The following is a 12,039-nucleotide window of genomic DNA, read 5'->3' as shown; positions in this document are numbered from 1 at the left end:
CTCGTCGGTCTCTATCTCCCAGTTTCGTTGGTCTGCCGACTCGGGGTACATTCCGACAATCACCGCTCACCTTCTACTTCTTAATCACATAGGCCACTGTTGATTTTCGGTACTTCAGATAGCTAGATATGCCCCTTAAGGATCGGCCACATTTGTGATACCCGGTAATTATACCTTTCTCGAAATCAGAGAGCTCCAAACTGCGAGGCATCTTGCATGCGACTAAAGCCGATACTGTTTCCCACACGATATATACCGGCGGAGTCCGTGACGTACCTTAGGACGACAGATATCGTCATTTGCATAGGTGTCCAAATACTTATTGGTAGTCAGTGTATTATTATATCCTGAATAATGAAATACCTTCTATCTGAAAAAATAAGTGATAATAATTATATAAAATAAAACATTAAAATGGAAAAAAATAGCAGATTCTAAACTATTTAACTTACATAAAATATCTACTATATATTTGAAGACGGGTCTTAACATAGAGTAAAAGCTAAAAAGTTGTTCAAAAGAAAACATAATAATATTCAAACTTTAATACCAAATAAACTTTATTTCAGATCCAAAATGAACTGAACAATAGGTTTATAAACGAAATTTAGTGTGCTTCCGCACATTCATCAGAGAACATTCTCAAACGGATTCCTTCCTCAATGCAAGTAAATTCGTATTGCAATTCATCATAAATCTTATGATAAATCTTCAGATGATCTTCTTCTAAATTATTCACATCCTATCAAAAATATAATGAGAATATTGTAAATCATCATTACGATAGACCACAAATTAAATATATGAAGCAAATTAAATTTTAGGTTATATAAATTAAAATTTCAGCACAACTGATGAAATTCTATATATCACTTAAATGTGTAGATGTTCGAGTGAAATTCAAACATATGAAATTTCATTACTTCTAGAGAAAAGCATGAAATTGCTTGAAATTAAGTGATAAATTTAGCTACTATTTAACACATTTAAAAGTGATGTGTTAATTAATATTTTAACCTTCCACCCATTATATTACACTCATGTCCATAAATTAAGGATACTGCAAAATCAGGCAAAGGAAGAGTTAGAAGCAAAACAAATTTGACTTATTTGTAAAGCTTATTTATTAAACAAAAGGTAAAGAGCAAAAAAAGATGATACATGTTTGATATTATTAAAAAAAGTAGCGATTTTTTCTCCCTGGAGCAAATTAAAAAAAAAAAAAAATACGTGGTTGGTATGATTGCTAATACATGAGTATCAAATCATCGATCTGATCTTGGGGGATATTACACCACTCAAAAAGCAATGCTCTCTGAAGTTCCGGTAGACATGTAGGAGGAGGATGACGGGCTGCAACTCGTCGGCCAAGCATATCCCACATGTGCTCTACTGGATTTAAGTCCGGTGAGAATGCTGGCCAGTCCATACGGGTGATATCCTCCGATTGAAGGCATTCGCTTACGATGTTTGCAGGGTGAGGACGGGCATAAACACAAATTAATGTCATCCATAAACACAAATTGTGCGCCCATGGCGCCCCGAAACAAGCGTACATGTTGTTCCAGAATGATGTCCCGATAGATTTGGCTTGTCATGGTTCCAATTTGAACATGCAGGTCAGTTCTGGAACCAAGAATAATTTCTACCCCAATAGAGCACTTCTGCACCACCGTAACGGTGTCGTTCAATGATGTTTTCTTGGTGGTAACGGGTACCTGGAGCTCTTCATATGAAATTTCGGCGAGAATCAGACTGCAAGCTAAACCTGGACTCGCCGGAAAACATCACACAAGCCCACTGTTGCGGTGTCCACAATGCATTCTCTTTACTCCAGGCTAACCGCAGGCGACAGTGAGTTGCAGTAAGAGGAACGCATCTGACAGGTCTACGAGCATATAGACCAATCTGCCCTAAGCGTCTGTACACGGTCTGCCTTGAAATTGTCGCACCAGTGGCTGAAGAGAGCTGACGAGACAGGTCTGAGGCTGTGCTCCGCCTGTTTCTTTTGGCAGTAACTGCCAAATACCGGTCCTCATTCGGTGTTGTAACTCTGGAGGACCTATGCTGTAACGTCTACTCACATTACCATCATCTTGGAATCTTTGCCAAAGCCTGGAGATGACACTCTGGGCAATTCCAAGTTCGTCTGATACTTCCAGTTGGGTACGCCCACAGTCCACACGGCCTATAATTCTACCACGTAAAATAATCATCCAAATGCGTCCTTTGTGTCATAACTATTCGTTTATTGCACTGAAATGCTTATAAAGCGCCTGCGAACAATTTTACTTCTTTGTCTGTATTCCTTATATATCACTCTCTTACACTCTCGTCATTGTGACGTACCATCGGTGTCATCTGGTTACTTCCTGAAATTTGCATATGATTCTTGAAGATGTGTGTAGTGATTTTACAGGTGATATATTTATTTTAGAGTTCGGTTTTCGCGTGACTCTGAATTATCCTTAATTTATGGACATGAGTGTATTATGATTTACTTTCTTTATAACTAAATCTGAAGAAAGGAACAAGGTGACCATACTGCTGAGGCCAGGTAACCTTTCTAAGAAGACGAGGGAAAGGTGAGAGATCCCGTTGTGCTTAACCCCTTAACCTATGATTTAGATTCGAAGATGTTGGGCCGAAATTGTATACAAGCTCGCGCAGCGTTCGGGACATTTGCACGACTTGTGTAACACGCTAATCCGGGCAATCGTAAACATGACGAATTATGTAATTTTCGAAGAAAGTATAGACGAATAATTATTGATGATACATCCGATGACGATCAACTACCAGAGTCCTGGCTTTGGAAAGAAATGAGAAATAATCCAAAAGTCTGGGACTATACGATGACTCCTGGCATAAGAGAGGAAGCCTTATGTCAATTAGGAGGAAGTAGAGGAGAATTTGATATATTTAATCTAATATTTGATGACATATTTTAGAACAATATTGTAACCGAAACGAATCAGTATGCAGATCAAGTACGAGAAAATCCACATAGAACAGGGGTGTAAAAAATGTAAAATTCCGTTACATGTACCAGAATGCTTTGAAATATATCATACCGTTACAGATTACTAATTTTGTATTTTGGAGTTTTGTATAAATAAACATTTTGTAATACTTGCGTCTACCACAGTTATTGCATCAGACTAATTGCGTATCAAATATTCCACGTAATATTCACTTCTGGCTCGATCACCGTACGCGGGCTATGCCCGTGAAAGTTAGGTTTGGCCCGACCATAGTACGCGGGCTATGCCCGTCATTGTATAAGGGGTTAATAAAAGGATCGCACTAAAATAATAAATTAACTTCATTAAAAATATAATTAACTTCATTATTTCATGTATGATTCATAGATATTTTGATGCGGAGAAGAGAATTCCTTCTATGTGTGGGGAAATTATTTTCCACCGGTATGCTACAATGCGGTAATTGCTGTTGTTGTAATCAATTATGGAAAACATCTGAGGTTTTACCTGCTTAAGACGAGATGTACACTCTGCTAAAACCAGATAGCTTTCAGATTTCATTTTACGCCCAAGCGGGCTTTTTTTTTTCTTCAGGGTTCGTAAACATTTCTGCACATAGAAATTAAACACTTTTAAGGACCATTAATGAAAACAATAAGGATCCATCAACGAATGGGAACTGAATTAATTCCATGAAAGATATTAGCTATATGCCTGAATTTCACTTTTGTGATATTATCCTTAGAATAAAATAGATCCACAGGTAGAATGAATTATTATTAAACATAATTTATAAACATAATTATAAAACAAATTTGAAAATAAAATCAACTTTATAAAATTTACCAGGTAGCATTAAATATTTTACCCTTATAACAGTAAGACATATTTGAAAGATAGTGACATTTTATTTACGTTTTATTAAGCTGATTTTTTCTTTTATGTCTCATTTTGTCACGTACTTGCTCAGCTTAGAGGTTTGGTAAATAGCAGGTAGGTTTTATATCAACTACAATTATAATCAACATAATTCGTTACGGAAGACTGGCTGTTGCCGCCGCTGCTGCTTACCTAGAGAGAGGCCTGCTGATCAGAACAAACTGAAAGCTTGATGTAGGCACGATTGGCAAGTTTTGAAAGTTAGTTGTGCTCTGCCTGTCTGACGCTATTAGTGTCATAACTTCATATAGAGTTCCTGGGGTTGTAACCCAGTTAATATATTATAAGATTCCAATAAGCCACTAAAGTGATAAGATAAAACTATCAGAGGTGATAAGTTGTTTTCATTATTTTAATTCTCACTAGATGCAAAGAATTAAGTTTTACATTAATCTTTATATTTTTGTGCTGCATCTTGTGACCACGGTAAAGATTAATGAAAGGCAATAACTCACTTTAATATGCAGAGATAACTTTTAAGGGTGACCAGTTAGTTACAAATAATTAAATTAACTAGTTAGATACCCTTTATCTCCTAACTTGCCAATCTCTCGGCTATGTACCTATGAGGTTTTACTTGAGCTGATAAAAGTTAAATAGACCAAAACTCCTGACAGACGTGAAGCAAATTATCGCCAGGTCTGAAAGTAAATACAAAGTGAGATAAAGGATTAAATAAACTTCTTAGTATTTACATGAAGGCATGTTCTTATGCTAGCAAAATCAACTACAGCTTAAGGTGATCCAATTAAACAGAAACAGTAAATTCAAACTAAAATATGGACTAATAATTAAAGCCTGCAGATTTAATTTTAATCTAAGCTGGCTCAGTTACACGTCGTAACAAATTTGTATCTCGTCGTAATGTAGTTATCGCGTAACAAATTCAAATATCTTACAACCCCCAAAACCTAAGTTTAAAAACTACTTAAGTGATTTTCATTCTGGTGAGGAAACGGAAAGGAAAAGTTATAGCAAAGGCTGAAATTATAAACAATTGCTTAATTTATATAATAATAACTGTACATATTATCTTTGAACAATAATTTTCTTTCTCTATGTATTTGGATTCTTTCTTCAATACGTTTCCTCTTCATTTTAGAATTTTGGTATTTTATTAAAGATTTCTGTCATTCTGAAAAACTAAATCTATTTAGAATGTATAGGAAAAGGTGATAATTTTATTTCTTTAGTTATATGAACATTAAGAATAAATATAAAATGATATATGGTAAGGGCCGGTTACAGAGCCGTTGTAGCAGAATTTTTAGAATTTAGCGACACATTGGGCAACAAAATCTAAAAATGGCAAAATTGTAGAATTTAGGAAGGTACAAGGCAGCAGAATTCAGGATCTACAGAGATTGCATATGGTGGGAAAATGTGTAGCACTAACCCTGTGTGTGATGCATAGATCTGTAGCTAGGATTTTCAGCGCCCGGGGACAACTAAAGATTTTACGACCCCTTCTGTATGCCAAGAACGAAAAACATTTCATTCTAAAATTTTGTAACATCAGTTTGGCACTTCATGGGTGCTGCGGCCGGGGACAGATGTCCCCTCTTCCCCCAAACTAGCTACACTACTGATGATGCATTGAGACATTTCACTTTTCAATTTCTTTATTAAAGGAAAAATTCCTTTAATAAAGAAATTGAAAAGATATAAAGGAAAAATTCCTTTCTATAAATGCCTGTCCATGTGATAAGATTAGAAGCATTTCATATCTTTCCATGCTTGTGTCTAGTGAAAAGTAGAGAAAGCAAAGGAAAGATAAACATGTTAAGAAAAAGACTTTTAGCATCAGAAGTAAAGCATTCAAATATTATGTTTTCATTGTTCTTCCGAAAATTCTCCAAAAAATAAAAATTCATCGCAAACGTTCTGTAAAATACATCCATCGCATATTAATACCGTGAAGATATTTTTCTGGAATCTTCTAGATTCGTGGGTCTATAACTCCTGCCTTCAAATCCTTCTGAACTTTCCAAGTTGCAGTGTCTAAAATCCTAAAGAAAATTACCTCTACAAATTCTGTAAGAGTAAAAATACAGAAATATGTTTAAAAAAGTCTGAAGAAAAAATGTAAAATTAATTTTGCAGAGAAAACTGATGCATATTCTTGCCATGAAAACAATTAAAACGAAGCCATTTTTAATTAATTACATAGCTATTTTGCTTTTGCTAAGAATTGTTTCATAAATTATGCTAAAGCGAAGTTTAAGCATTAATTACTTTATTTATTTTTCAGATTAAAAATATGGTACAAGTCGCCAAAATGAGAATTAATGTAACTTTATAATACGATAGCGAAAAATAAAAATGTTTCATTTTAATGTTACTTCTTGAATACGGTTTCAAGATATTAGCATCATTTTAATGAAAATGGTCAATGTCATAATGTTTAAAAAAAAATCTTCGAAAAATTCCCAGATTAAAAGTTTTTTACAGAAACTGATCTTAAAATCGCCAAAAATATTTGTCTAAATGCTAATTCACATCCAAAATGGCAAACATCTAAAATTCGTTAAAGTTTTACAAAATATGGAATAGACAATAAAACAAATTCGAAATTACAAACCCGGGCTTCCAGGCACCGATGTTCGGGTGGAGGACTCTGTTATTCAAAATGTGATAACTCTAGGTTACGTCATTTTCTCACAATGTGAGAAACATGCATACAGTCATGTAGATTCTTCATTATTCAGTTTCTTTAAATATAATACAAAGAGATAATATTTGGTGGCAAGGGCTATCGCCCATTTGGGCTAAAAAATTGAAGCAGTTCTACATCTCGTGTTCCACTGTGCTGATTGACGAAATTTAGTTTGCATTTTTCATGTCTCAAAAGTGCGACTTAGGATATATATTAGATTTATATAGAGCTATTTGACACAAAATCGGACTTTTCTAAAATTACATGCTGATTTTTTTCCCATATTTTGATTCTGAGACTTAAAGTATGCCGAAACATTAATTTTTGTAAAGGCTGATGAGAAACTTACCGAGAGATTTAAAAGTTTATCTTCGCGGACGTTTTTCAGTTTGTGCCAAGAATAAAGCAATCGGCGAAATTGTTAATTTATAGTAACTTACCGTATATTCCGGTGTATAATGCGCAATTTCAATACAAAAAATAAGTTCGGAAAGTACGAGTGCGTGTTATACGCCGGGTTTAAAAATGCTAGATTTAAAAATAAGGAATGAGCATTAAAAAAAAAAAAAGTTAGATTTCTATATGTATCTAAATGCTGTTTATTTTAAAAGAAATGACATATCTTATGAACTTAAAAATTTTTACTATCGCATGACATGAAAAGTTCATCCATATTCGTATCCACTGTAGTTTTAAATTTTCTTTGAATGGTTTATTGATATACATATTTAAAGGCTGAACTAATAAAGTTAATCCGCCTGGAAAAACTGCTCTGTCTGTATTACACTCTTTCAATAATTTCTTCGTATTATCCGTTAGATGAAATTTAAACATGTCCCAGACTAAAAGACTTTCTGGATTATTTAAGGCAAAAGGATGCTTTTGCCAAACATTTCTTATCCACAATGTCCCAACGTTTTCGTCCATCCATCTTTTCTCATGAACATGAATGAAAACGGGGAAATTACATTTTAACTTTGTTCTAAAAATAACCACCGGTATTGAATTTTGAACCATCGGCTAAGCAGGAAAGCACTACGGTGAAAAGTGAGATCATTCCTGACTTCTTGTTTTTATGTGAACTGTTTTTGCTCCTTTCACATCCAATTGTTTTATTGTCTATCATATCAAACATTACTGCAGTTTCACCCATATTTCTAATATCTGACAACAAATACTTTTTGCCTTTCTAGGTCAATAACATACTTCCGGAAACTAATCAATTTATTATCCAAATCTTTCGGAAGCCTTTGCAAAAACCTTTTTTTTTTTTTTTTTTTGTAGAACTAAATTATTCCGTAACTACACCAACTTAAAGTTGCTTTAAAGTTTTCACTTTCATTTGCATTCTTTTTGGCTTATTTTAAGGCAAATAAACGTATACTGTTTCTTGTTAGAATTAATCCATTCTGGCGCTTTTCTAGGACCCAGTTCGCAACACTTTCTTGTAGAAAAAGCCATTTCGGTACTCATGTACGCAAACCACATTTATTATTTTGCATATTAATTATTGAGATTTCATTTTTATTCCACTCACGTATGGAGCTTTCACCGACACCAAACATTTTTGCTGCAGGACGATTTCCATTTTCTTTTGCAGAATGAATGGCTTTTGCATTTGAAACCAGCACTGTGTATGGTTCTTTTCGGCGGGAGTCATATTTACTACTAAAAGGAACACTAGATCAACTGTATTTCAACTAAAACAAATTCGATTTTCACTTCAAAATCACGGCTTAATGACTACATAAAGAGAAAACATATAACTCACTAATTCCACGAATTCATTCAGGTTGAAAGTGAGTTCTTCCTCTAAATTATATCCCCCTTTACTTGAAACCCTATATTGCAAGGAGGTCTCTTTACTTCCTTAAGCATTTAACCTACGCAGATATTGTTCCCTTTATTGCTTGCCGATTCGGTATGCCATTGTTCGAAAGGCTAGAACTTTAATCTTCGAAATAAGAGACCTAAAAAAGTAAGAGCATTGCATCATGTATATTTCATGTAGGCTTCTTCGTACAGAATTAGGTGAGCGTTATACGGCAGATATGCCTAAAATTTAAGAAATGGTGCTGGAAATTATAGATGCGCATTATACGAGTTATGAGCAGTGAAATATTATTATTATTATTTCACTGCCCACGAACGGAAAAAAATGTACAGCGTTTATTCTTTCAAATAACTTTAACGAAGTGCGTAAAGCACATTTGGAGTTATCGCTTTTAACTAATAAGCATAATTTCAAAACGCGGCAATATATAAATTCACCTATGTTTTAAGGAAGTTTAAATAAAATTTTAATTTTTACAACTATGCCTAGAAATACATCTACTTTAAGGTGATGGTAAACATTTTATAGGTTATAAGTAAAAACTTTTTCGAAAAATATATAAAACTTACTAAAAGTTACAAATTTTAAAAACAGAATAGCTGCAAATTTTACTTGGACTAAACCTAAATTTTGAACTACGAAGGAAGGAATAAAGTAAGTTTCATAATAATAATAAAAAGATATCTATTAATAAATGTATATCGAATTCAATTAACATTGAGAAACTAAAATTTCGAGAATTAATTTTTCGAAAACTAATCGTGCGATTTTTACAAAACTTGGTACTTTGGCACAAATTGAGTGGTAGAATCTAAATACAGAAAAAAATAGGTATGTCATTTCAGGAAAAGCCTGATTTCGTGTCAGAACGCATATGTTAGAACAAAGCTATATATAAATCTAATATATATCCTAATTCGCGCTTTTCAGAGATGAAAAACGAAGTTAAATTTTGTCAATCGGCTCAGTAGAACGGGAAATAAACTGTCTCTTTTTACTTCCTTGTACGAAGTAAAATCTGATGTGTACACCTCATGACTTTCTTGTACGGAATATTAAATTATACGCATTTTTTCTTGCATTTATTTAAACTTATTAGATTGAATTAAATCTACTTCGCCGACAGCGCATAAACCACAATAGAATAAATGCATTCTTTAAAATTCAATTTGTTTACCATAGCGACACTCTGGCGCTAGGTTTACTTAACAGTATTATATTTCGTTCATATTATAACTCAGAATGCACAAAATTTATATCATTTAAAGAATTACCTAATCGTTGCCACATGTTCTATTCAAATACTATAATAAAGCTAGAACTATGTATTAAAGAAATTAAGCAAACAAAACAAAAAAGAAATAGTTTTTCACAGACGATTGAGTATTTCTCATTCAATTAATTCAGTTTTCACTTCGCGACAAGGCAAAAATATATAAAAACTCAAAATATCTGTATTAAAAATTACGAAGTAAATCTTAAACGCTTATTTTCCCGATAAAATTCCAGAAAGGATTAAGCATGATTTAAATCGCAATAATAAATGAAGGCGTTTATCTTTGTTGTTGCGAAGCTAAGTTTCTCTAGATTGGCAACAAATCCGCTACTCAGCTGTTTCAAATGTAAACAAGAGCAATGGCCGCCATCAAATTAGGCTTAGCGGCAATTAAACTATTGTAAAATTGTTGATAATTCTAAAAATATTGCATACAGATTTACTAAAGGCATAAAAACCTTAACCGGAAGATAAAAACAACATAATTCAATCATTTTTAAAGAAAAAAATGTACAATTTACAAACATATAAAAGTAAAGAAACTGAGATCACTGAGCCGGGTAACAGAGTGGATATATTTATATACGTTTGGCACGGCCGATTGAAACCAAAATACGAGGTGCACATCTACATGTTATAGTAGTCTTATATACAAAATTTATATACAAATACTTCGTACAAGGAAGTAAAAAAGGAAGTATTGTAATTGCGAAAAGCTTCAGGCAGCATATTTCAACGAAAATATCCACTTTAACCGCTTTCGAATGCAATTTAACGATGTTTTTGCGTGATATCTGTACGTAAGGACAGAATAAAAGATTCTTTTCCTCAAAAAAAAACTAAAAAAACTGCTTTAAAATGAATTCTGAAGAGAATTTTTCGTGGCGTCTGTACGTAGGTACGTATCTCGCATAACTCAAAAACGAGCAGCCTCAGAACGTTGAAAGTTTGTATATAGGACTACTATAACATGTAGATGTGAACCTCGTATTTTGGTTTCAATCGGCCGCGCCTAACGTATATAAATATATTTATAAATGTATCCACTCTGTTACCCGGCTCGGTGATCTCAGTTTCTTTACTCTTATATGTTTGTAAATTGTACATTTGTCTCTTTAAAAATGATTGAATTATGTTGTTTTTATCTTCCGGTTAAGGTTTTTATGCCTTTAGTAAATCTGTATGCAATATTTTTAGAATTATCAACAATTTAAAAGTTGTTCAAGTGCCGCTAAGCCTATTTTGATGGCGGCCTTGCTTGTTTGCATTTGAAACAGCTGAGTAGTGAATTTGTTGCCAATCTAAAGAAACGTAGCTTCGCAACAAAAAAGATAAACGCCTTCATTTATTATTGCGATTCAAATCATGTGCCGCTAAGCCTTTTTTTTATGGCGGCCATTGATTGTTTATATTTGAAACAGCAGACTAGTGGATTTGTTGCCAATCTAGAGAAACTTAGCTTCGCAACAACAAAGATAACGTCTTAATTTATTATTGCCAATTAAATCATGCTTAATCCTTTCTGGAATTTTTTCGAGGAAATAAGTGTTTAAGATTTACTTCGTAATTTTTAATATAGATATTTTGAGTTTTTATGTATTTTTGCCTTCTCGCGAAGTGAGAATTGAATTAATTAAATGAGAAATACTCAATCGTCTGTGAAAAACTGGTTCTTTTTTGTTTTGTTTGCTTAATTTCTTTTATACATCGTTCTAGCTTTATTATAGTATTTGAATAGAACATGTGGCAACGACTGGATAATTCTTTAAATGATATGAATTTTGTGCATTCTGAGTTATAATATGAACGAAATATAATACTGTTAAGTGAACCTAGCGCCAGAGTGTCGCTATGGTAAACAAATAGAGTGAATTTTAAAGAATGCATTTATTATATTGTGGTTTATGCGCTGTCGGCGAAGTAGATTTAATTCAATCCAATAAGTTTAAACGAAATGCAAGAAAAAATGCGTATAATTTAATATTTCGTACAAGGAAGTCATGGTGTACACATCAGATTTTTTTTAGAAAGATTTCCAAACTATCGATATTTATCGTAAGTCATTAAACATTACCGTCATATGAAAAGAAAATGTACTTAGCAATTTAAAATGCAAATTTTAATTATTAAAGAAGGATTACATCATACAAGCACAAAAAATAAAACACTTGCATTCTTCTTCAAATCTTTTTGTATCCCCCCCTCTTTCTTCCTTTCCCGGAGTACACAGCGATGAGTTTTCGCTTTAAAAAAATCATAAAATTGCGGAGACTCATCTACTTCCAACTCTCGGTAGCAGCGACTATCGAGAAAACGCATTTCCTCTTTGCTCCCTTCAGAAAATTTTCAG

The 12,039-nt window shown here is 33.3% G+C and overlaps 1 protein-coding gene across 2 annotated transcripts in view; it reads right to left on the bottom strand.

Annotated features, from left to right (window-relative positions):
- Positions 1–542: 542 nt before the first annotated feature.
- Positions 543–12,039, bottom strand: part of LOC118205557 (synaptonemal complex protein 3-like) — a 32,523-nt gene continuing 21,026 nt past the window's right edge. For both annotated transcript variants that reach the window (XM_035377848.2, XM_035377847.2), the window contains one exon: positions 543–742. In XM_035377848.2, the coding sequence (XP_035233739.1) occupies positions 608–742 (135 nt within the window). In that variant the 3' untranslated portion in view covers positions 543–607. The remainder of the gene's footprint in view (positions 743–12,039) is intronic.

This window comes from Stegodyphus dumicola, chromosome 5 (assembly GCF_044657685.1).
Source record: "Stegodyphus dumicola isolate Sdum_Otavi_A_Nest chromosome 5, ASM4465768v1".
Classification (NCBI taxonomy): domain Eukaryota; kingdom Metazoa; phylum Arthropoda; class Arachnida; order Araneae; family Eresidae; genus Stegodyphus; species Stegodyphus dumicola.
The sequence above is the reverse complement of the archived record's forward strand: the minus strand, read 5'-3'. Positions and strand labels throughout refer to the sequence as shown.